The sequence below is a fragment of the Ammodytes marinus genome (genome assembly GCF_949987685.1).
Source record: "Ammodytes marinus genome assembly, chromosome: 25".
NCBI lineage: Eukaryota > Metazoa > Chordata > Actinopteri > Uranoscopiformes > Ammodytidae > Ammodytes > Ammodytes marinus.
The window spans coordinates 1,687,634-1,715,215 of record NC_137229.1 but is presented as its reverse complement, the minus strand read 5'-3'; the positions used below and the strand labels follow the sequence as shown (position 1 = coordinate 1,715,215).

The 27,582-nt window shown below is 40.6% G+C and overlaps 1 protein-coding gene across 1 annotated transcript; it reads right to left on the bottom strand.

Moving 5' to 3' along the window:
* Window positions 1-81: 81 nt before the first annotated feature.
* Window positions 82-26,628, bottom strand: LOC307270158 (uncharacterized protein; the record flags this gene model as incomplete). Its single annotated transcript, XM_080053326.1, has 3 exons — window positions 26,360-26,628; window positions 17,258-17,530; window positions 82-95 (listed from the first exon to the last, which is right to left on the bottom strand). The coding sequence occupies exons 1-3, from the start codon at window positions 26,544-26,546 to the stop codon at window positions 82-84; spliced, it is 474 nt and encodes a 157-aa protein (XP_079909452.1). The 5' UTR covers window positions 26,547-26,628.
* Between the last annotated feature and the right edge of the window lie 954 nt (window positions 26,629-27,582).

Genomic DNA, 27,582 nt, shown 5'->3' with positions numbered 1-27,582 from the left:
GCTGAAACACTTAAAAATAAAAGCCTTCTCCTTCCTCTGCAATTCATCTCACCTCCAAAACTAAACTTTACAATACATTTCTCACAGCAAATACACTGGGAGCATTTAACAACGAGAAACACAAACATTAACACAACACATGCTGACCTAAATATATAGTAGCATTTCATAAAAGATTAACTTTTTATTAAACTTTTTTAATCTTTGTAGTTAAAATGATATGAGGGATTTCACATAAATCCCTTGAGAATGAGATGTTACATTATTTTCATCTGATGCCTGTACTGCACCATATTATTGAAACAAGAGTGAATGAAAAAGCAGCAATTTCTAAAAATATATTTTATTTAGGGCTGTCAAGCGATAAAAAAAAAATAATCTAATTAATTACAGGCTCTGTGATTAATTAATCTAAATTAATCGCATACTTATATGACACTTGTATGCCTGTTTATAAACAGCTGTATAGCCAACAGTTTGTTTTGCTCTCTCTCTCACTCTCTCTCTCTCTCTCTCGTAACTTCTGTCTCCTCCCCTCAGCCAGGTTATAGCCAAAAATATTGACAGACACACACACAAACACACACACACAAACACACACAAAAGAGGAAAAAAGGCAGGCTGCTATATGCTAGGAAGAGTCACGTCCGTTTATGCGTTAAGCTAGCAAACAAAAGTGAGACGGAAGATACTGAGAGTGTTGAACCTACATTGTTAATTAGGCACCCACTAAATCAATAATGCACAGACACTGCGGAGAATAACATAAGATAACTTCCTACCTTCATGCATATTTGCCCGAAGCTTCCCATAAAACGTCCATAGAGCCCTCTCTATGCTTCTTTGCACGGGACTAGAGGTGCAGCTGCGCTATCGTCTCACCCCTTTTGCACCTGGTCAAAGGGCACTATAGAAGTGCAATTAATCTGCTTAAATTTTTTTAATCGCGTTAATTTTTCTGTGATTAATTAATCGAAATTAACGCGTTAATTTGACACCCCTAATTTTATTATTTACTTATAATAACAATGCTTCAAATCAAATCAGTTTTGAAGTATAGCCCAATATCACAAATATACATTTGCCTCAGTGGGCTTCACATTGCATACAATATAACAGACAGTATAAAGTAAAATTAGGGCTGTTAATCAGATTAATCACAGGATCCTCTGGTTCCTATTTCATTTGTAGGTTGAGCTGTTCAGTTGAGCTGCTGGCTCCAGGCTCTGCCTCTCTGTTCTCCTCAGTTTGGTTTTGATGAGGCTGTGAGATTTGATTTGATTTATTAGGATCCCCATTAGCAACACACCGGAGTGAGAGCTAGTCTTCCTGGGGTCCGAAACATACAATATAGACAACAGACAATCACTTGTTTGACATTATGTCAAACCGAAATAGACAAATAATAACAACAATATTACACAACACTATGATTTAAAAACATCATAATTACAAATATAACAAAAGAAAATAAAGATAAGAAATCTACAAAAGGAAATGAAACATTTAAAATGTATACATTACATATGGACCAGATGTTTTTTTGCAGACTTTTTAAAGTTGTATTTGCTATTAATGCTAAAAGTAATGTTTTTTGGCAGTTCATTCCATAATGAAATTGATCTGTAAATTATAGTATTTTTAAGTACATTGGACCTTGGTCTAGGTAAAGCTAGATGTCCATTACTTGCACCTCTAGTGCTATGACCGTGTGTGTCAGACACACTAACTAAACCTTCAGCAAAGAAGGCAGGTATTTTGGTGGTTATGACTGACCTTAGGAACATCAAGAGATTAAGAGAGATCTTTTGTTTTACTGTGAGCCATGAAAGGCTAGAATGCATTACATCAGTGTTAGTGTGAATGGAGCAGCTCAGTGCCAAACGGGCTGCTTTGTTCTGAGCTACCTGAAGTTTATGAAAGTCTTTTTTGTTTACAGATGACCAGATAATTGTACAATACTCAAGGTTTGACAAGACCAGAGCATGTACAACTTGTTTGATTATAGATGGTGTAAGATACAATGAACATTTTCTTGTCATGCCAATCCCTCGACCCATTTTTGTTACAACGTTGTCAATGTGAACTGACCAGGACAGTGAATCAACAATGGTAAGACCTAAGAGTTTTATCGTGTTAACTTGTTGAATTGGTGTACTACCTATAACTAAATTTAACTGAGGTTTTTTTGCCAGCATATATCTTGAGCCAAACACAATAGATTTTGTCTTTTCAGTGTTGAGAGCCAGTTTGTTCTCATTGACCCAGTTAGACACATCATTTAATGAACCATTCAAGTTAGCTGTAAGCTCATTACACAGAGTGTCAGCACAGAAAACAGTGGTGTCATCAGCATACATTACAATATTGACATTCTTTGTGCACAGAGGCAAATCATTAGTAAATATGGAGAACAGTAACGGACCAAGGCAACTACCTTGTGGCACACCACATTGTATGACCTTTGAGTCAGAAAAACTGCCATTGAAAAAAACCTTTTGTTTTCGTCCTGTAAGATAGTCCTCTACCCAGGCTATTGCTGTAGATGAAAAGCCATAGCTCTTAACTTTTCCAATTAGCAGGTCATGGTCAATTAGATCGAATGCTGCACTAAAATCAAGCATAACTGACCCCACTAATTTCCTACTATCAATATTAGTCATCCAGTCGTCAGTCATTTCTGCAAGTGCAGTGCAGGTGGAATATCCTTCTCTATATGCATGTTGTGAGTCAGATATTAATTTATTACTGGTGAAATAATCCTGAATTTGTTTAAAGACAATTTTTTCAATTAATTTGCTCAATTCTGGTAAAATACTTATAGGCCGACTATTGGGGCCATTAAAAGCACAATTCTTATCTTTTATAAGTGGAATGATTTTAGCTTCCTTCCAATGAGCTGGATGCACACCTTGGGTTAGACAGTTGTTAAATATATGGGCTATAGGAGTAGCTACATGGCTGGCAGCTAATTTCAACAATTTACCATCAAGATTATCAGTGCCAGAGCTGTTACTGTCAGGTAGTGACATTAACATTCCCTTAACCTCTTCAATGCTGATGAGGTTAAACTCAAAGTGACAGTTACAATTTTTCATTATTACCTCTTTAATTAATCTGTTTGATGCTACCCCATCACTTGCCTGCATGTTATTGCGGATTTTATCAACTTTACCTATAAAGAAATTATTAAAATGGTTCGCAATATCATAGGGTTTAGTTATGAATGCTCCATCATTATGAATAAAGGAAATAGACGTTTTAGATTTTCTCCCCATAATATCATTCATTGTGGTCCACAGTTTTTTCTTGTCATTTTTAACGTCGCTAATCTTTTGTTTGTAATATTCCTTCTTTTTAATTTTATTTAATTTTGTCACATGATTCCTTAATTTACAGTATTCTTGTCTGGCTAAGGGGCAACACAGTTTATTAAACATTTTCTTGGCATTGTCTCTCAAGGTCATCAAATGTTTCAGCTCATTGTCAATCCATAGGGCTGTTTTAGCTTTAGCAGTAAATTTCCTTAAAGGAGCATGTTCATTCACAATTTTCATAAAATAATTCATAAACAATGCGAGTGCCACTTCAGGATCGATCTCATCACAGACACTGGACCATTGTACTTTTTGCATCTCATTCAGAAATATTTCTTCGTTGAAATTCTTGTATGATCTCTTATAGATTATCTTATTCCCCCCCTTGGGGATTTTAGATTTTCTAGAAATAACTACCAAGTTATGATCACTAAATCCAACAGATAGTGATACTGCTTTAGAGCAATGCAAAGGATTGTTTGTATAAATATGGTCTATACATGTTTTTGAGGTCTTGCCAAGCTTATTTGTGAATATTCTTGTTGGAACAGACATGACTTGAGTTAAGTTACAGGACTGAGTCACTGAGTATAGCTTGGATTTCAACGGGCACATAGTATCCAACCAATCAATGTTCATGTCACCAAAAAAATATAATTCTCTTTTTTCATCAGAGGCTTTGTCTAACATTGTACACATTTCATCAAAATACTTAATGTCAGCACTCGGCGGTCTGTAGCAGCATCCAATAAGAAAAGGTTTTAGATGTGGCAGGTGAACTTGTATCCATATAGCCTCAACATTGCTACACAACAGGTCAGCCCTATATACTGCAGGAATATGGCTTTGGATGTAGACTGCTACACCCCCACCATTTCTATTTCTATCCTTTCTGAAGATATTGTACCCTTGTAATGAAACCTCTTCATTTTCAAATGAGGGGTCCAGGTGTGTTTCTGATATACTTAGAATATGTATATTATGCAACTTTACTAAACAACCAATTTCATGCATTTTGTTTCTCAGACTACATACATTAAGATGAGCCATTAACAGGCCTTTAGTTGGTAGTGTACTCATATCAGCAGTCAGAACAAGCACGATGCATACATCCTTGTCATTTTATTTGTAATATTATGTAAAATTACTGATATTTATCTATGAAACCAAGCCATAATGAAATGGTCTTATTGTTCTTGTTCAATATGTTACTACTATATTCTTCTCTCTTGTTGACGACCAGGGCGAGTGATGAGCTTGTCATATCTAAGAACCGCGTAGTCCCCATTCTTTCGAGCCTCCAGCATCTTAGGAATCAGCTCCCTTCTCTTTTGTCTCACTGCCTCAGGGTAGTCTTCATTGATGAATATTTTGGAACCCCTCAACTTGTTTGCGTTCCACATGACTCTGAGGACTTAGTACAGGCAGCCTTGTGTCTTTTAAATGTATTGTACCACATGAATCTTTGCTCACAAACTTTGCAGCTAAATCGTTTCTCCCCTGTGTGGACAACCATGTGTTTTGTAAGACTTGACTTAGTTGTAAATGTTTTACTACAAACTGAGCAACTGAATGGTTTCTTTCCTGTGTGGAGAACCACATGATTCATAAGATTTGCCTTCTGTGAAAATGTTTTACTACAAACTGAGCAACTAAATGGCCTCTCCCCTGTGTGGACGACCATGTGCCGTGTCAGATGTGTCTTCCTTTTAAACGTTTTACGACAAACTGAGCAACTAGATGGTTTTTCTCCTGTGTGAATTCTTATGTGTCTCTTCAGACTCTGATTGTAAGGAAATACTTCCCCACAGAAAGAGCAGCTGAATTGTTTATGTCGAGTCTTACGTCTCTTATCACTTTCAGACATTTTATTTTTCAGAGCCTTTAAACCTGACTGAGGTTCTCTAGTCTCCTTAGAATAATCCTCACGGTCTTCAGTCTCAGAGGAGTCTTCAGGCTGGTCTTCAGTCTCAGGTTGTAAATGTGGATCTGGATGTGAGTTCCTGGCTGGTTCTGGTCCTCCACAGTCCTCTCCATCAGCTGCTGGTTCCATGTGTTCAGTTTGTGTTTGATGAAGCTGTGAGGACTGAGCTTTCTCTTCGTCATCTTCCTCTTTAATGTGTGGGGGCTCTGGTGGCTCCTCTTCTTTAACCACCAGCAGCTGATGGACATCTGGGGAGAATAATAAATAAACTTTCCTTTTAAAACTGTAATGTTAACAATTAACTTTGTTTGTTGACAAGTATTGCAAAATATTGTCTTATTTGCAAAGAAGATCAGTTTGTCATGCTTTTGACTTAAATATAATGTTATCAGTGGTTAATGTGTTTATCTACTGGTCCTATAGAGTAAATCTGAAATAATTAAACCATCTGGACACCCTACAACACATAACCCTGACATGTGACGTCTTTGCACTTTTTTTTTTACTTCTCACAATATGTACGGTCACAGTAACCTTTGACCTCCAAAATCTTAACAGTTCATCCTACATCTGTGCAAAGTTTGAAGAATGATTCTGTCTGTCACTATAAATTAAGCCTCTTTTCCACTGAGTGGTAGAATTTGGTTTGGTACGGATGTTTTACATTTCAATTGTCAAAAGTGGGAAAAAGTTGACCACACTTACATCGGTGCTATCGCCATCTGGTATAAACTCTGCCTACCAAGTAAGGGTCCTGAATGCCAGATCCAAATTTACCATTTCTTACTGTATTGCTTGGTGGAACCAGTGTCTTAGGTCCCTCAAGAGGCTGTAAGCCTCAAACTCTGTGGTGGACACCGGTGGTCAGGGAAGCCGGGTCCGACTGAAAAAGGAACCCTTCAGATAAATGTTAAGATATGTAGAGATAAGAAGGGCTGCAGCCTCTGCCCTGAAAGAGGCAAAGCAAGGTGCTGGAAAGAAGGTTCGGCCGATAGTTGAACTTCAGATTGAAGAGGAACAATGTGGATTATGTCATGGCAGTGGAACAACCATGCATGTTCACGCCTCCAGCTTTTTATGCCTTAGCACCGGTTAGCTGAAGCCCAGAGGCAATATGTTTTTCGGGTTGTCCATCTATCTGGGCCATTCTTGCGAACTGGATATCTCTTTAACGCTTTGAGGGATTTTCTCTGTTTTCCAATTTTATTTAAAGGTTCAAAGTCATTGTGTTAAAAAAAACACCAGTTTTAAAAGTTGGATAAATGCAAGATGTTCTCAAGTCAATGAAAATTCATATTAACTAAACGTTGTGATTATGAATTTTGCCATAATGGAGCCGCCATGCTGCTTACAGGGCCTTAATTACTTTACAGAGAGTTGAAACTGACACTGACCTTTGCTGGTTTGGGTCCAATCATCATCTCTGTCTTCAGTCTCAGGTTGTAAATGTGGATCTGGATGTGAGTTCCTGGCTGGTTCTGGTCCTCCACAGTCCTCTCCATCAGCTGCTGGTTCCATGTGTTCAGTTTGTGTTTGATGAAGCTGTGAGGACTGAGCTTTCTCTTCATCATCTTCCTCTTTAATGTGTGGGGGCTCTGGTGGCTCCTCTTCTTTAACCACCAGCAGCTGATGGAAATCTGTGGAGAATAATGACATTTTTTATTTTAAACTTCAATGTCCTATTAAAGCTCCCATATTGTGCAAATGCACTTTTCCGATGTTTTTGAACATAATTATGGGTCTACGGTGTGCCTACAGACTGCCAAAGTATCAAAAAAAAATAAAGCTCTCTCCTTTTCTCACTCTCCCCTTTTCTGAAACCCTCCACCTCTCCACCCAATATACTCCAGTCAGAATTCTCCCCGTTTCTGACGTCAAAAACTGGAAAGCCAGAAGCTTCCACTGTGCAGTCCACCCCCCTATTTCTTATTGGTCCACGGCCCCGAGATCCTCTCGAAAAATATTCCTTCACCCCCATGTTGTTTGCTTGTTGCTAAGTGACAAGATGCCTGTAGTACGGCAAAACATGATGAATGTTGCATAATCCACTAATTTATCTTAACCACAGCAGCCTCGTTTTTAATAACACAACGGATAGGAAGCTACTTGTGCTTTTTTTCAAACAGTGAAACTGAAATTCATTTTTTTATTGGTATTTTTGCCTGACTGGTGTATAGCTATTAGCTTTGGGACAAGCATTCAGCTTTTGCTCATAAAAACATATTTATATTCCCCACACCAGTCTGGAAATGTCTCGTTTTTAATAGGACAAAGGATTGGAAGGTATACTGAAGAAGTCTGACTTTGAAGATTATTTTTTTACTGATTTTAGTGGTATTGTTAGCAGCTAGCTCCCGAGCTAGCTTCGCAGTAGCCACCATCTTTTGCAGCATTTTTATTGTGAACATGCCATTTCCATTAGCGTGTGGCTGTCAGTGCATCTGTATGAACATAGTCTTTCATGTAGACAAGGATAGGTCATGTCAAACTGTTCAAAGTGCGTTACTAGCACTAGACTTGGTTCTTCTCATGGGTAGGCTAAACCTAACTGTGCTAACAGGCTAGACGTCATCATTGTTTACAAACAGACAGAGGGCGAGGCGTATCTGGCTTAGCTTCCGGACAAGGGGCGGGGGGAGCTCAAAGATTGTATATTTACAGCTGCAGCTCTTTTTTAAAAATAGGCCATTGTGAGATTAGCTGAACATCAGCATAGTACAATAAATTATCTGAAAGTTTTTGTTCAGCAAACAATTGAAGAAAAACTTATTAGGGACCACTAAGACCATATAATATGGTGTATAATAGAACCGAAAAGTGTATGATATGGGAGCTTAAACACGTAAAGGTGCACTATGCAGTTTCAGAGGAGGGGGATGTGTTTACATTCACAGAGCTTGCCGTTCATTTGCAACACATGTTTTCTCTTCATGTAATTGTTAGTATTAAATAATTCATAATAAATCGAAACTAAATTATTTTGAGTCACATGGGACAAACGTGAGACTAGAATATGTTTGTAAACCAAACTGTGGGCCCAGCTGCTGTAAACAACAACAGTGAAACAGTAACTTTCCAGGAAGCTTTCTAACTTCAGTGTTGGAGCCTCACGTGAATGGAATAACATCTCAACATGTATCAGAGACCTAAACACATATCGGTCATTTAGTTCTAATCTGAAACAGTGGCTCATTGATAATATGTCCTGCCAGCACTAAACTTGACCCGCCTGCTCATGCCTCCTTGTGTCAGTGTGTCTGTCTGTGAATTTGTCCTGCGTCTTGCAACACTTACTTTGTTTGCTTGTTTGTATGCGTTTGTGTAGCTCGTTCTGTCTCTCCTGTGCTGCTTCATGTACTATTGTCATGTCGACTTTTTGTTTGTTTGTTGTGCATGTACTGTCTGCTTTGGTGGGCTACTGCCTTGATGTCTAACACATCTGATGTTGCTATAAGTCCTAGTCTACCTTTTTAATTTGTGTTTGTCTGATGCTGACTCTTGTTTGTCCTGCATGCTTTATGTATTTTAATGCTTGAACTACTGAATACTTGTATGTGGTTATAATTAATGTTTTAACTGTTGCTTTTATATGTTTTTTTTGTTTTTTTTATTTAATTTAATTTTTTTAACTCTTTCTGTTATTTGCTTATTTGCTTTTTAGGTTATCAAAAAACGGTATATTACTGAAAACACGAGTGAACAATTTATCCAGGCATTTTCTCTGTCCCCGCTCCTCCCCTGTATCTCAGTTAATGAGCTTGTATGTAACTTCAACTCAAAAATTACAAATGTTATCGATGCTATTGCACCCACCAAGGTGAAAATCATCTCTGGTAAAAAAAGGTCCCCCTGGAGAAATACCCCTCAGGTCAGAATTGAAAAAAGAGAGTGCCGTAAAGCAGAACGCAGGTGGCGAAAAACAAATCTAAATGTTCACTATAACATCTTCAAAGAGAAACTACGCACGTTTAACCTAGAACTAAGAAATGCAAGACAGTCTTTCTTCTCTGACATCATCACCAAAAACAGCAACAATGCACATGCCCTGTTTGCTGCTGTTGACAGGCTAACAAACCCTCCTGTGTCAGTAGCGTCTGAGCATCTTTCCACGAGGGCCTGCAATGAATTTGCCTCCTTCTTTACTGAGAAAATTCATAAAATAAGACAAGCTGTCACTGCATCAATACCAGGTTCAAGATATGTTTTATCTCTGTACCCATTTAAAACTAATTCAGATGCCATGACAGAGTTTTTTCTGATAAACAAGAAAAACCTGGAGGACATTATACAACACCTGAACTCCTCATCCTGTTGCCTTGACATTCTGCCCACAGGCTTCTTTAAAACTGTTTTTAGCTGTATGGCCTCAGATGTCCTAGAAATTGTCAATATGTCCCTTCGCACTGGTGTATTCCCACAGGCCCTGAAAACAGCTGTCATCAAGCCACTCCTAAAAAAGAAAAATCTAGATACATCACTCATGAACAATTATAGGCCGATATCCAACCTACCATTTTTAAGCAAGATCATTGAAAAAGCTGTTCATCATCAGCTAAATAACTACTTAGCAATGAATAACTGCTTTGATGTCTTTCAGTCAGGTTTTCGACAACACCACAGCACTGAGACTGCTCTGGTTAAGGTCCTCAATGACATCCACTTAAACACAGACAGTGGCAAAAGCTCTGTATTAGTTTTATTGGATCTCAGTGCTGCGTTCGACACAGTTGACCACAGCATATTGCTAGATCGACTTGCAAACTGGGTTGGACTTTCTGGAACTGTGCTAAACTGGTTTGAATCATACTTAAAGGAAAAAGACTACTATGTGTCAATAGGCAATTTCACATCCGAGCGAACAAATATTACATGCGGGGTCCCCCAAGGTTCCATTCTTGGGCCTCTTCTGTTTAACATATACATGCTACCGCTAGCTCAGATTATGAACAAAAACAAATTATGCTACCATAATTATGCAGACGACACACAAATTTACATAACCATATCACCAGGAGACTATAGTCCGATTCAAGCACTAAGTAAATGCATTGAACAAATCAATGACTGGATGTGCCAAAACTTTCTTCAATTAAACAGCGACAAAACTGAAGTAATTGTCTTTGGTGCCAGGGATGAACAATCAAAAGTCAGCGCACAGCTTAAATCTGTTATGTTAGAAAGCACACACCAAGCTAGAAATCTTGGAGTAGTGATAGATTCCGACTTGAATTTCAAAAAACACATTAAATCAATTACTAAGTCAGCCTACTACCACCTAAAAAATATATCGAGAATTAAAGGGCTAATATCTCAGCAGGACTTAGAAAAACTTGTCCATGCATTTATTTTTAGTAGACTTGACTACTGTAATAGTGTCTTTGCAGGCCTTCCTAAAAAATCAATCAGACAGCTTCAGCTAATTCAGAACGCTGCTGCTCGAGTCCTCACTAGGACCAAAAAAGTAGATCACATTACCCCAGTTCTTAGGTCTTTACACTGGCTTCCTGTCACTCAAAGAATTGATTTTAAAATATTGATGATGGTCTACAAAGCCTTAAATGGTTTAGGGCCAAAATACATTACTGATCTGCTGATACGTTATGAGCCGCCCAGAGCCCTTAGGTCGTCTGGGACAGGTCTTTTAAAAGTCCCCAGAGCTAGGACTAAACAGGGAGAGGCGGCATTCAGCGTTTATGCGCCCAATGTCTGGAACGGACTGCCAGAGAGTCTGAGGTCCGCTGAGACTCTCAGCTCTTTTAAATCGGGTCTCAAAACGTTCTTGTTTCCCTTTTAACCTGTAATTTTTTTTTTTTTTTGGTAAAATGTTTTAATTCTTTTATTTAAATGTTGTATTTTTATCCATGTTTTAAATTTGTTCCTTTTTTTTTGTATTTGTATTCTTTATTTGATTTTAACCCTGTGAAGCACCTTGAGTGGCCCTGTGCCTGAAATGTGCTCTATAAATAAAATTGCCTTGCCTTGCCTTACAGATCCTTGCAACATGGGGCCGTGCATTATCTTGCTGAAACATGAGGTGATGTTCATGGATGTATGGCACAACAATGGGCCTCAGGATCTCATCACGGTATCTCTGTGCATTCAAAATGCCATCAATAAAATGCACCTGTGTTCTTCGTCCATAACAGATGCCTGCCCATACCATAACCCCACCACCACCATGGGACACTCGATCCACAACATTGACATCAGCAAAGCGCTCACCCACACGACACCACACACGCTGTCTTCCATCTGCCCTGAACAATGTAAACCGAGATTCATCCGTGAAGAGAACACCTCTCCAACGTGCCAGACGCCATCGAATGTGAGCATTTGCCCACTCAAGTCTGTTACGGCGACGAGCTGGAGTCAGGTCAAGACCCCGATGAGGACGACGACCATGCAGTTGAGCTTCCCTGAGACGGTTTCTGACAGTTTGTGCAGAAATTGTTTGGTTATGCAAACCAATTGTTTCAGCAGCTGTCTCAGTGGCTGGTCTCAGACGATCTTGGAGGTGAACCTGCTGGATGTGGAGGTCCTGGGCTGGTGTGGTTACACGTGGTCTGCGGTTGTGAGGCCGGTTGGATGTACTGCCATATTCTCTGAAACGCCTTTGGAGACGGCTTATGGTGGAGAAATAAACATTCAATGCACGAGCAACAGATCTGGTTGACATTCCTGCTGTCAGCATGCCAATTGCACGCTCCCTCAATGCTTGTGGCATCTGTGGCATTTTGCTATGAGACAAAACTGCACATTTCAGGGTGGCCTTTTATTGTGGACAGTCTAAGGCACACCTGTGCACTAATCATGATGTCAGATCAGCATCTTGATGTGGCACACCTGAGGTGGGATGGATTATCTCAGCAAAGCAGAAGTGCTCACTATCACACATTTAGACAGATTTGTGAACAATGTTTGAGAGAAATGGTAATATTGTGTATCTGGAATGAATTTTAGATCTTTAAGTCCATCTCATGAAAAATGGGAGCAAAAACAAAAGTGTTGCGTTTATATTTTTGTTGAATGTATCAAACAGAAGCAAAGCCATAACTTTTATGTAACTGTCCAGTTGTTGTTGGGCCCTGAAGAAGACCACCTTTCCCACCCAGTGAACACATCCTCCTCTGAAGGAACAGATAGTGTGACGGTCTTGGTGGCTCTGGGACGCCAATAACCTAAACAGTGTGCCCAAACACCGGCAATGTTTGGTTTTTCATAATATGTCCCCTTTAAACAGTTTATTTCAGATCCAAAGTTATTGTTGCCAGGGATGCACCACATCCTGAAATATGAATACATATTTTAGTTGGAGACATTAATGTCAAGTCAATTTGAGTAAAATGTGTCACAACTCACCCCACTCTCCCCTACTTGTACAGAAGTAAGAACAACCAAAACTCAACTGGAACATAGGTATTTAATCAAGAACATAAAACAGACAAGAGTCAGAAAATAGGATTCACACGGCCGTCAGACAGACCATCAACACACCCCAAGAGGTGGTGGATGTCTGCCACCAAACAGAAAACCTACAAACATTTCAAATTAATACAATGAGGGAATATTGGAGAAGTAAATAGTTACAAATAAATCTGCCATCACAAGTAACAGTTTTTAATTGAATGTTCAGAAATATGTCAAAAAATTTTACGTCAAATTTTTTAAAACTTTTCTCTCAAAGCTCATATTTGGTACGTAATTAGCACTGTGACATTTGTTTCCAATGCCAGGATCACTAGTTCTACTAAATAAAGTTCCCAAAAAGTCCTCTCTTCATGTGTGATTATGTTTATTTGTATTTTACAGCTGAATGTTTTCTCCCCGTTGAAGTCCAAGTGTCGGGTCAAATGTCCTTTCATCCTGAATTTACTACCACAAACCGAACACTTTAATGGTTTGTCTTTTCATGTCAGATTCTAGTTACTGCTAAGCAATTTGCCACAAACTGAGCAGCTTGCCTCTTTAGAAAATACTTGTGAAGAAATCTTTTACGGCACTCAGAGCAGCTGAATCATTTGTTTGCGTAAGGTTGTAAATCTGGATCTAGCTGTTCAGTTGAGCAGCTGGCTCCAGGCCCTGCCTCTCTGTTCTTCTCAGTTTGGTTTTGATGAAGCTGTGAGTACTGAAGTACAGACAGCCTTGTGGTTTCTCAATGAAGAATTCCACATGAATCTTTTCTCACAAACTTTGCAGCTAAATCGCTTCTCCCCTGTGTGGAGAACCAAATGAGCTGTAAGATTTCCCTTCAGTGCAAATGTTTTACTACAAACTGAGCAGCCAAATGGTTTTTCTCCTGTGTGAGTTCTCATGTGTCTCTCCAGATGATCATTGCGACTAAATCTTTTCCCACAGAAAGAGCAGATGAATAGTTTATGTCCAGTCTTACGTCTCTTATCTCTTTCAGAGACTTTATGTTTCAGAGCCTTTAAACCTGACTGAGGTTCTCTGGTCTCCTTAGAGTAATCATCTCTGTCTTCAGTCTCAGAGGAGTCTTCAGGCTTTTCTTCAGTCTCAGGTTGTAAATGTGGATCTGGATGTGAGTTCCTGGCTGGTTCTGGTCCTCCACAGTCCTCTCTATCAGCTGCTGGTTCCATGTGTTCAGTTGAGCTGCTGGCTCCAGGCTCTGCCTCTCTGTTCTCCTCAGTTTGGTTTTGATGAAGCTGTGAGGACTGAAGACAGACAGCCTTGTGGTTTCTCAATGAAGAATACCACATGAATCTTTTCTCACAGACTTTGCAGCTAAATCGTTTCTCCCCTGTGTGGAGAACCAAATGAGCTGTAAGATTTCCCTTCAGTGCAAATGTTTTACTACAAACTGAGCAGCTAAATGGTTTTGCTCCTGTGTGGATGAACATGTGTTGTGTAAGCTGTGACTTCTGAGAAAATGTGTTACTACAAACTGAACAAGTAAATGGCCTCTCCCCTGTGTGGACAATCATGTGTTGGGTCAAATTTCCCTTCATGGTAAATGTTTTACTACAAACTGAGCAACTAAATGTTTTTTCTCCTGTGTGAATTCTCATGTGTCTCTCCAGATGATCATTGCGACTAAATCTTTTCCCACAGAAAGAGCAGATGAATTGTTTACGTCCAGTTTTACGTCTCTTATCACTTTCAGACATTTTATGTGAGTTCCTGGCTGGTTCTGGTCCTCCACAGTCCTCTCCATCAGCTGCTGGTTCCATGTGTTCAGTTTGTGTTTGATGAAGCTGTGAGGACTGAGCTTTCTCTTCATCATCTTCCTCTTTAATGTGTGGGGGCTCTGGTGGCTCCTCTTCTTTAACCACCAGCAGCTGATGGGCGTCTGGGGAGAATAATGAAACTTTGTTTGTTTGTTTAACTTAAAGGGGACATATTATGCAAAAACCTGGGTTTAAATGTATATTTACGAGGTCTACTAGAAAAGGTTTTAATGGTTTATTGTACAAAAAAAACATTAGTTTTCTACCATTTCCCATTTCTTCATCGCCTTTTCGAGCCTCTTCTGCTCTCTATCTCGAAAGGTTGGTATTGACATCTACCCCCCTTCGCAAAAATCCTAGTCTGCTCTGACTGGTCAGATCTACATGGGCGTGCATGCACCGCCCTGCTCATTTACTCTATACCTACCTACATGGGCATGGCACACGCCCAGCTGTCAGTTTTGTTTACTTTTGGCCAATGCAGCATGGAGACCAATGTAAACATGTTTAGCTTCCTTTCTACAGCAAATGGCAGCACACTTACCACTTCTAAACCAAAAGCTTTACAACTGAACCTGGTCAGGCAGGAGTCTGAGCTGAAAACTTTGAAAATTGCATCACGATTTCTGGTTTCCCTGACATTATCCTCAGGTAAATACAGTTTAAATATGTCACAGTCAATAACAATATGAGCTAAGTATTTATGCAAAAACCTCCTAACTTGTAACATACAACGTTTTATGTATGTCTCTACAGGCTAAACTGGGGAATTATCTACAACCCAGTGGAGTGAAAAAGCTTTGGTTGTGAAGCCATGCTGAGGTAACATGTAAACATGTACAGTAACGAGGCAGGAAAGGAATGTATCATGTCAAGATTCACTGGAAAGGCATTATCTTTTGTAAAAAAAAAAAGTATAGAAATAATTAGTCAGAGCTGCAAATTATCTGACACCCTTTCAATATCTAATAGGTAATGTATCATTTGTATTGTGATCACTCATTTATAATAAAGTTCTACTGTTAAAAAATGTATTGTGTTGCTAACTGTCACTGTTTGTTTCGCGTAGTAAAGGATTACTTGAAACTCACATTTTCATAGTCAGGATGTTGGACTAGTTTTCTGACCGATCTACATGCATTGACTTATACGTTTTTTAATTCAACCCTTTATCTCTCTGAAGATTTCTTATAAAACAGTATCATTACATTTTAAAAAGACCAAAACCATACTTAAAAATAAAGCAGTTTATTCATAGCCAGTGAAATGGAAATATAAAGTGTACAGTGTTTCCCCCAGAAAATGTCTTAGTCAAGGTGGTCACTGCCCCTGGCCATGGGAGGCGCATCGCGGCGCGGCGAAAATGTTGGGGGTATTTTGCTCAAAGATCCCAATGCATCTGCATGTAAAGAAATAAACAACTGTTCATTTTAATACAAAAATACAACAGACACTGACCTTACAGTTGTGCAATTTTGTTGCTATGTGCAGGTACAAATGATGTGCAAACATGCAGACAGTACAAAGCACAATTAAAGAAAACCTCTACTGTTTTGGTGCAATACTATACAGACACACTAAATACAAATAATGGACCATACACTTAACATGTGTATGCACATCAAAGTGCAAATTCAACTTTTTAAAGTTCCTTTTTGGATGGGGGCTGTTGTGCGATTATTGTGGACAATAGGCGTTAAATGAAAAAAATAAATGAAAATGTATTAAGTTATGTGGGGCACACGAGCTAGCTCTGAGGGACTGATGAATCTGCAACTTCTTTCCAGCGGGGAGGTGTTTTGTTGAGCAGTTCTCTTTTTTAGATAGCCAGTTAGCCGATCACCTGTCAAACGCACAGGTTGCCAAGTAGGCTACACGTCAAAAACGAGTTGCTTGATTGTATGTAAGCTGTGAATGAACAGAAACTGGCTGATGAAGTATCATAGTACCATTGTTGCTGTGCAGGCCGACGGTGTGTGTGTGTCTGTCTGTCTGTCTGTCTGTCTGTCTGTCTGTCTGTCTGTCTGCCTGCCTGTCTGCCTGTCTGTGCGTGAGTGCACACGCATGTGAGAGAACTTTTGGCATCAGAACATGTGTGTAGCCCACTTCTCTAATTTGTTGTAGAGCATTATTACTTGCTGTAACTTGGTGCTGTATCTCTGGACTGTACCTCTGATGTGATTTTGTTGTTGCTGCAGCGTGAACTATGGATGTTTATAGGCCCTACGCTTAATGCATTTGTTAGCCCCCCCCCACCCAATATCACCACCAGCCGCTACTGAGAATCTGCATTGTTTCTTTTCAATCTGAGGTTTGACTATCCACCAAACCCTCCTTTCCAGCACCTTGGAGTTGGCTTTACCAGAAGGCTGAATAGTTTGTTCCCCTGTTAGTGTCACACACACTGGACCCCTTTTTGAACAACGGAACCTCCATCCTGGTCTGCCATTCTTTCGGCACTGTCGCAGACTTCCACACAAAGTTGAAAAGATGTGTCATCCAAAACGGCCCCTCCACACCCAGAGCTTTCAACATTTTCTGTACGGCTCTCATCAACCAATACATTTTTTCACATGCCTCTTTCCCCGTGTCACGACGTCAATATCGGGTAATAGCCCACCACTGGATATATCATTGACGCTTTGAGGGATTTTATTTAAAGGTTCAAAGTCATTGTGTTAAAGGAAACACCAGTATCAAACGTTGGAAGAGACATTCTCAAGTCAATGAATATTCATATGTAATAGTGATTATGATGTGTGCCATAATGGAGCATCCCTGCTGCTTACAGGGCCTTCATTACTTTACAGAGAGTTGAAACTGACACTGACCTTTGCTGGTTTGGGTCCAATCATCATCTCTGTCTTCAGTCTCAGAGGAGTCTTCAGGCTGGTCTTCAGTCTCAGGTTGTAAATGTGGGTCTGGATGTGAGTTCCTGGCTGGTTCTGGTCCTCCATAGTCCTCTCCATCAGCTGCTGGTTCCATGTGTTCAGTTTGTGTTTGATGAAGCTGTGAGGACTGAGCTTTCTCTTCATCATCTTCCTCTTTAATGTGTGGGGGCTCTGGTGGCTCCTCTTCTTTAACCACCAGCAACTGATGAACGTCTGGGGAGAATAATTAAACTTTTTATTTTAAACTTCAATGTCCTATTAACACTTGAAAGTGCACTATGCAGTTTCAGAGGAGGGGGTTTGTTTACTTTCACAGAGTCTGCAGTTAGCTCACTAAACGTATTTTCTCTACATGTATTTCTTAGTATTGTATAATTCATCATCATATCACTCTGCAGTTTCAGAGAAGGGGGATTCTTCAGTGTTTTCAGTAAGCAGTGTACATTAAAGCATTTCCAGCCGGCTACTGTTCCTCCTCACCTCCACCAAAAAAAACATTACTCTTTCCACTTACGTCTGTCGCAAAAACATTAAACTGCGTTATTGTATTATACTGTTATAAAGTCAGTTTAACTTAGAGAGTTTAAGATCTTAGCACACCCCCACCCTCGCGTCTCTGAGGAATGTGCCCGCTCCACGCTGTGTGTGTGTGTGTGTCTCAGCGGTCGCTGTGCACAAATACACAGACACAAGCATGCACTCGTGGCGGACGAAGCGATGTAAACCACCTTCGAATGTGTTTTTTGTGAGCCGATCTCAATGCGTCTTCAATGCATCCTGAGTGTTTCCACCTGTAGTTAGAGCTTTCCACTTGTTTTTGCATCACTTAAACCAAATCTTAATTCCAGGTGGAAACAGCGTCTGCTAACATTATCTGGCTCCTAACTTTTGCCTTAAAAAGGTGCTGTAAGCGGAATGGTTCTTTTAGCTAACTTCCTGTCAGTTACTGCAGTTAGCAGTCCCCTTGGTCGTCCCTACATCACCACATTAATGCACTGCGGTCTTCAAGCAGCGAGTTATCTAGCATCATCTCAGATCCATAAGAGTGATAAAACATGATAAAAACCATCAAAACAGACATTGGGAAGGATTTTTACCTGCGCATGAACATTCACCCATCTGTTGCTCTGGCGTGCACCAGCACTGAGACCATGAGTGAGACGGGTGTCGCTTTTTATATGCCGATTACATGCAGAGCAGCTGACTGAGAGATCAGCTTTATGAAACGCGCACATTATGCAAGTGATCACTGTATAAATAAAGAGCGATTTAACACTTATATTAACATAATTAAATCGCTTACTTCACCTTTAAGTTACAATTTAGCTAACTAGCCTACGTTAACTAGCTGCTGATACCCCTTTCGTTTCCAATGGTGGCTGTCATTTCATTACCAATGTAAAGTGTCATCAACAGTTTACACTGGTGCTGAGTCATGATTCCTAAAAAATAAAAATAGCCAAAACATGTGATGGGTGACATGTTGAATGTGCAGACATTTTTGAACAATCCAGGATGCCTGAGAGCCTTACTGCATTATTCTATTATAATTGTTTCTCCACGAACATGAATGTTGTCTTTTCCTTAACAGAAAAAAATAGTATTACCACTATAAATTGATGCTGAGAAGCAGGGGCGTAGGAACGAGTTTAACATTGGGGGACACACAAGCGAGCGCGCGCTGAGCGCGCGAGCAGATTTTTTTTGCCCTTGCAAGATCTCTGTGCCTGCTTTTTGGCACAGCTAGGGGGGGGGGGTTACCATGATAGCACTACTTCCAGAAGCTTTCCACATCAACCATCTGCCACCTTCCATGGAAAGCAAAAATATGACATTTTCAAATTTGCTTTGAAAATAATAAATAGATCAAATATACAGAATAATTTGCATAACACCTGTTGAATCCCTTCACAAAGACACCTCAGAACTTGATGAAATATCACCATATCTATGAATTGAAAATCCACTTATGCAGAAACACTGATATTAAGGAATTTTCCAGACAAAAGTAGTAAAATAACAAGAAAAAAATCCAATGTATAAAACAAACAACAATCAGTATAGGGGAAGGTGGGGTGATTTGTGCATTTTGGAAGTTGCAAAACCCCTTGTTTCTAGAAAACCGTGGAAGAAATTGGAAATGTGACCACATATTTAAGAAGAGCCATCCATTTGACTCATCCTGTAAAGAAGGGAGACACAAGGAATAAGATATAAGCACATTTAAGCTCAAAAAACTGTGTTTTGCCTTTCAAAGTAAAATTTCCATGATCAAGGTTTTTTGATTATTGTGTCTGAATAATTATAGACACGTTTGAAAACATTTGACACATGTTTTAGTGCTTTGGTATGCTACACTTTGAGTCTATATAGTTAGCACAATGTCAACCCTAAATTGCTGCATCATGCCTATTATCCAAAATTCTGGGGATGGGGTGATTTGTGCGCAAGGGCCTGGGTGAGTTATAAGTAAGTAAGTAAGTAAAATGTATTTATAAAAGCACATTTATGACAGTTTGCACTGTCCAAAGTGCTGTACATAGTGCATTCAGTAGGTAAACAATGAAGGTAAAATAACAATAACCAAAATAAAAGACGTAAAGCCCATACATCCACATAAACACAGATAGTAGTGCAGAGGTAAGTAAGTAGTGCAGAGGTTAATGGGGAGGAAACACCAGGGTGTACATATGGGTTTTGAGCCTTGATTTAAAGGCAGAAATGTAGGGGGAATCACATTTGTCAGGTGGCAGTTGGTTCCACAAGCACGGAGCAACTAGTGCAAAGTACATTTCTGAGAGTTGTGCCAGTGGCATGGCTGTATACGCTGGTCACCAAAAGAAAGTGATAGTCTACAGTAGCTCAGGAGAGAGTGACATCTCAATTCCACTTAACGACACCACTGATGAGAGTTCAGATGGCCAGAAAGATGATGATGGTGACTTTGTCATTGTGACACAATGACGCACAAATATTTGTGCGACAAGACAACTTTTTTTCCGAAAGCTATATTTCTTAAACAGTTTATTCCAGATCCAAAGTTTTTATTGCCAGGGATGCACAACATCCTGAAATATATGTACATATTTGAGTTGGAGACATAACTGTCAAGGCCTCACTTTAAAATCACTTTGAGTAAAAAGTTGCACAAATCACCCCACCTTCCCCTATATGATATGCAACAGTGTTTCCCGCAGGATTTTTTTCAGCAGCGGTGGCGTGGTCCCTGAACGTCCTAGGGGGGTCCCTTTACATTTGAATGCATTGATCTAGTGCACTTTGAGAGGAGAATATGCACTAATTACTATTCAGATAGATGGGATTATTGGTGTTGTAACTTTGCCTTTTTTTGTCTTTACTTACAGATTTTGACATTTTTGTATAGAAATGAATATTACACAAAATGCCACAACGCAGAAAATGATTTGCACAATGTATAGTTCTTGCTTAATGCTTAAACCAGGCCTGCAAACTCATAAGAGGTGAAAAAGGTGACAAACACCCGACCCCTCTAGAGACGACTCGGTAAATCAGGGGGGGGGGTTCCTTTATTTGATTTTTTGGGGACATGGAACTAGACAGGGACATTGGGTGCTATAAATGGGAAGAGGTTCAGTAATGTCCAACACAGAAGTAGGCCTACTGGTTATTATGAGCAATTGATAAGCAGGACCTAAGACTTTAATATTTAATAATGTGATAAAAATATACAAAGGCCTATAGATACAAATAAAACAAAACTATTCATGAATTTCAAGGGTGTAGGTTGTGATTAAACCTTGGTTTGGGACACATTTTAATGTGGAGGTCTGGGGGTGTCCCCCCATACATTTTTGAGCATTCAACACTTCCTGCATTCTGGTGAATTTGTATGCAACAAATATATGTAAAGTAGGCTAATTGACAACATTTAGGTTCCTGGTGACAAAAATAGAATACAATACAATGCAGTAATATCATGCATTCTGTATTGCTTTCAAATATTTATTCTCCTGTATTGTTCAAATATTTGATTTAAACTGTAAGAAAAAAAGGTAATTATTCGTCTCTATCATTGAGAATGTAGTGGCTGGTGGTATTTTACTTGCCTGCAATCTTCTAATATTTAAAAATAATAAAGTGCAAAATGAGGGTATAATCCTCCTTCTGCTTCCTTAAAACTAGTGGTAGTGACTAAGTGTGCAGTGGAGAGAGAAATATAGGCCCTATACAGACAGATAGAGGGAGGAAGAGATAGCTTTATTTTATAATTTAGCTTTTTGATTTGTGGGAGTGATCATCGCTGACTTTAGACTGACTCCCGCTGTCTGCTCCGTGAGGCTCTAGCCCATCAGCTGAGCGAACAGCTGTCCGACACCGAGATGAAAAACGAAACTCAAACTTAACTATCCTGTCCTGCCTGGACTGGTGGAGCAGCCAAATATAAATGAATAGGCCTACATATTGTAGTCTACTAAATGAGTTGTGGAATTTGCACCAGTAGCCTACAGTAGTCCACATTCTTCGCTCAGCCACTAACTGTTTCGTTAGTGAATGTTCCGCGATCTGTCTGTATGTCTCGAGCCCGGATACACAGAGCCCTGACGGAAAACTGACTAAAGGGACTCTACAGTGAGCCGCTCCCCTCCGTTAGTTTCTGTTTTCCGCCGAGTAAGTTACATTCACCTCCGACGCATAGACAGCGTTTATGTTAGGCATTGCCCCGGTTCTAAAATGAGCTACGTACCAAGAAAAAAAAGAAAGAAAAAAAGTAGAATAATGAGGAGGAGGATTTTAATGGCAGCGGCGGAGAACGTGGGGGAAACACTGAATCATACTTTGAATGTTACTGTGTGGGAGATTTAATTATTGCAAGTTTAGTTTCCAAATGTTTCATGAATAAAAAAGTCACCCTTTTTTCTTTTCTTTTTTTAAAAATCGCACCTTGCATCGACCTGAAAACCCATATTTACTGTAGGCAGCCCGAGCCCATAGAACAGAAGGCTTTTAGAGAGCGCATGCTGGGTAACGTTCAGAAGCAGTGAACCTCTGATGTGCCAGCAGCAGCAGCATGAGAGAGGCGGACTCAGCACTAGGTTTGTTTACAGGCTTAAATTAGCGATACGATACACAGAGAGCTGTTTAAGACCCTGTTTCCACCTGGCATTAATATGTGGTTCTGAGGAATCCGATCGTTATATGTAAATGTAATATGCTTGTTCACACCTGGCCTTAACAATGCGTCTTCTATGCGCGTTTGCGATCCGGATTCGAATTCCCCGCGCTGTATGGAAATCAGCTCGTACATCATTTCCGCTTATAGGCTACTGTTGTTTTTAATCGGCGGGGGCAGCAGTGCCCCGCCCTTGCCTAGTCTGCCGGAAATAAAAGAAGAAGAAGAAGAAGTGTTGACCATCCACGACCATAGACATTATAAATCCCTTTATAATGTCTATGGTCACCTCGGCAAGAGTCTTGTGTTTTGGTGAAAATGTGAGCACAGCACTGTTTATTGTGTGGTGTTTTCCTCGTCAATAAATTAATCACTTGGTTACACTGTGTCCCACTGCGTAGCTGCCGCAGCCAGCACTGTTCGCTCACTGTCTCTATTATGAGTTGCACCGAGCCGTCTCTGTGTGTTTACGCCATAGATAGTAGTAGGCTAAATACACGCTCACAACAACACGGGGGGAATAAATAAAAAAGCGGCTGGTTTGACCGAGCAAAAACGAGAGACCGCTGGCTTGACCACAGTTGGTCGAAAGAATCATTTCCGCCTTGTGTAGTCACCTCGGCTAGAGTGAAGAGAGTCAGTGTGTTTTGGCGAAAATGTGAGCGCGGCACTGTTTATTGTGTGGTGTTTTTCCTCGTCATTAAATGAATCAGTTGGCTACACTGTGTCCCATTGCTACGATGTCACGAAGCTGCCGCAGCCAGAGCTGTTCGCTCACTGTCTCTATCAGTTGCACAGCCGTCTCTGTGCTCACAACAACACGGGGGGAATAAATAAAGAAGCGGCTGGTTTGACCATGCAAAAACAAGAGACCGCTGGCTTGACCACAGTTGTTCCACACATAGACTTTATTATTTACCTGCAACGGTGCGCTTTTATGACGTGAATTGTCGCGTGAATGAGTACGCCTTTCCGCCCAGTCACTCGCCGCAGTTGAGTGGGCGGGGCCTAATGTGTATGAGATACGCATACGTGTTTCCACTGTTAATGGGTATGTGGATATGTGGTCTCAAACCACCTCCGAATGTGGATAATCTCAATGCGCATTCAATGCGCATTGAGCGTGTTTCCACCTGTAGTTAGCGCGATCGGATCCTAAAAACCACATATTAATGCCAGGTGGAAACAGGGTCTAAGTCGGTTTGGATGAAGTAGGGCCTAGTCGTGAATGAGCTTTTGCGCAGAGCATAACAGAAAGAACAGGTTAAAGGGTTAGTTCAGGATTTTGGACCTAGGGCCTGATTCCCAAGTTAGCCTGAGTGTTATTTATCATTGGAGACAGTTTTCAACACATTTCATTCAGTCCTTCGAGTTGCAGAGTTGGCTCGTGCTAGGCTAGCGCACGGGATTGGGGTCAAGCAGAGCTGCTACTAAAACAGTCTTACCCACTCCACAGTACACCCGAGGCTAATCAATTATAACGCTAGACTATCGATGTAAATGTCTGTGTTGATAGAATAATGTTAGAAATAAAAACAACCTCGCATTGCATGAATTGTCGCATTTTGAGGGACTACTTTCTCAGCAGAAGCGGAATTTTACTTTGCTATGTAACCGAATCACTACAGCAGAAAGTAAACAGAGCAGCATGGGACAGAAACTGAAACGAACGACTAGGCAACATGGTGCGTCAGTGTGCATCCAGGAATTGTACAAATAAACCCTACAGATGGACACCACAAAGTTTCCACAAATGTCCAGTGCAAGATCCAGAAAGGACGCAACTGTGGCTTGTTGCTGCTGGCTTGGACATCAGTACACCGCTGGAAACTGTTCGCGAACGGTGTATTTGTAGCGATAATTTCAGACCGGACGACTTCGAGAAAATAACAATAAGAAATCCCTGAAAACGAATGCGGTGCCATATCCGTCTTTTCAGATGCACCAACAGGCACTGATGAACAGGTAATAACTTTTGGTAGGCTACTCTAGCTAATAGCTTGCCCCTTTCATAATGTTAGCCTACTGATAGATTGATGATGACATGCATTTTGGAGAGTGACAACGTTAGCTAATGGTATAGCTACAGGTACCTGGCTGGGCTAATTGCAAACTCCCGTTGTTCTGTCCCGGTCCTCTACTGCAGCTCCAGCGGGGGCTGTCCGTCTCTAAAGACGCTCTTTCTCTTTCTGCCCTTTGAGCATCCATCTCTCCCAGTTCTTCATCAGTGTATTCCGGCTCGTACAGGTACGGTTTGGCGGATACAACAAATTCCTCATAATCATCTTCAAAAGCAGACGCATCGCTAAGTCCTCCAAACGTGGCCATATCTTGTTTATTGAATAGGCTAATAAAATTCCTTCGTGCACTGTAGGCTACTCTGCGTCTGTAGCAATGACAGCGGCAGGTGAAATACCTAGATCCGGTAACCTAGGTATCAGTCCGCCGCTGCCGCATATAAACACTGCTGCTGAGACACACCGAGTCTCTCAAAATGCAATATGCAAGGTTGGTTTTATTTCTAAAATTATTCTATCAACACAGACATTTACATCTGTAGTCTAGCGTTATAATTGATTAGCCTCGGGTGTACTGTGGAGTGGGTAAGACTGTTTTAGTAGCAGGCTAGGTTTGACCCCAATCCCGTGCGCTAGCCTAGCACGAGCCAACTCTGCAACTCGAAGGACTGAATGAAATGTGTTGAAAACTGTCTCCAATGATAAATAACACTCAGGCTAACTTGGGAATCAGGCCCTAGGTCCAAAATCCTGAACTAACCCTTTAACGTGTGAAAAAAGTCACCGAGTAGCGTTCTAACTGCCTTTGCAAAGCAAAGACTTCCCGAACAGTCTGAGCCTCAGAGCCGGTGGCTCGATGGTGTTGTGTGCCCTCAACACAGCGCTGAAATGGGCACTCCCGCCTGAATGCCTAAACTCCCAACCCTGCGCGCTACCTTAAAGGCTCGGTTCGGGGCAAAACAAACACATTTAGGAGGCCGGTGACAAGAAGCTGTGTTGCGCTTTCAAAATAAAAGCATTTTCAAAATCAAATATTTTTCTCCTCGCGGTATCATTTTTGGGGGGGACAAATGCGCCTGTCTCCAATATTGGAGGGGACACGTCCCCCCGTCCCCCCCGGTTCCTACGCCCTTGCTGAGAAGGCTCCGATCGGTTGATAAAAATCCACCAGAATGCAGGAAATTAAGTGTATTACGCTCAGGCATTTCTGGGGGAGCCCTTATAATTTGTCCCCTAAAATGTTGCAATTAAATCTAGCCCATGCCCCTGTACGCAGGTTGTATACAATATATTCATTGATATGTTGTTTTTACTTTTTGGATTAAAGAAGGCATGTCAGTAAACTCCATGTCGGCCCTTAGTGTGATTATCATATCGTCATAGAGTGGCCCTTTGTGAAAATGAGTTTGACACCCCTGATATGGGTAATGTAAGGTCTGTCTCACTGTATTCATTTTACTCTGAAATAACTTGAATGGAACTTTAGATGTTTGGGGATACGCAGCACAGAAGTCAGGTAGCTATGCTAAGCTATTTATGTAAAGTATAATGAAAAAATGTGCATGCGCACTACAGTAGGCCTATACAAAAAAAAGTGTGGGGGGGGGGGGTTTCCCTTTGGGCTAAGCTCCAGATGTTGTATGAACCTAGAAACGCCCCTGGTCGTTCTTGTAGAACGTTCTATAATGTTTAGCGTTACTCCCGCCTTTTCCGATTACAACGGGAGTCTAAGGGAATGACGTAACTCTCGTCAGCTAGATGGGCATATCTCCCTCCACCCAATGTCACATCAATGCCCTTTTTAGTAAGAGGAAATGAGGCGGAGTAACAATCTGACAAGATTATCGACAATAACAGCGAAGCTGTACCAACCTGCTCTGTGTAGCCGGATTTCAGGCTTCAAAACAGCGTCCAGTAGTTTGTTTTGTCGGTCGATCTCCTCTTTTAAACGACAGCGTTCCTCCTCGTGCTCTGCTATTGTTCTTTCAAACAGCCCAAATATCTCTTCAGCGGCCGCAGCTAGTCGCTGCTTCACCAACGCTCTCACCATTTCCGACATTTTCACACAGTAACACTCGACTTTTTCTGCACAAACTCCGTCACAAACAATGTATTTCCATCAAAACGTCTCTCTCTCCCGAAACACAACAGACGCCATTTTGTTACAAGTTAGTCAGAGTGAGGGCGGTCAATCATTTCCGGAGCGGGAACCCTTCAAAATAAAAGCCGTCTTCTTCCTCTGCAATTCATTTCACCTCCAAAACTCACTCACAACTAAACTCTACAATACATGTCTCACAGCAAAAACACTGGGAACATTTAACAACGAGAAACACACACACATGCTGATTTTCAAAAAAAATATATAGTAGCATTTCATAAAAGATTAACTTTGTATTAAACTTTTTTAATCTTGGTAATTAAAATGATATGAGGGATTTCACATAAATCCTTAGAGAATGAGATGTTACATTATTTTCATCTGATGCCTGTACTGCACCATATTATTGAAATAAGTGTGAAAGAAAACGCAGCAATTTGTTTAATGTCTTTTATTATTTACTTATAACAATATAAAATTACAAATAAAAGCTCCTGGGCTGTAATTATAATTACAACTGTTAACAACACATGAAAATGTAGAAAGTATAATTCACTCTCTCTCACACACACACACACACACACACACACACACACACACACACACACACACACACACACACACACACACACACACACACACACACACACACACACACACACACACACACACACACACACACACACACACACACACACACACACACACACACACACACACACACACACACACACACACACACACACACACACACACACACACACACACAGGTGGGAAATCAAAGACCTGGTTTGCCCAGATTTTACGTCGGTTGGAAGGGGGTAAATGTGACTCTGGATGTGAGTTCCTGGCTGGTTCCATTTGTTATGTTTGTGTTTGATGAAGCTGTGAGGACTGAGGTTTCTCTTCATCATCTTCACTCTTCACAGGGACAGGAGTGAAGGGGAACTTATGGCGCTTTTCCACCGCATGGTATCAGCTCGACTCGACTCGA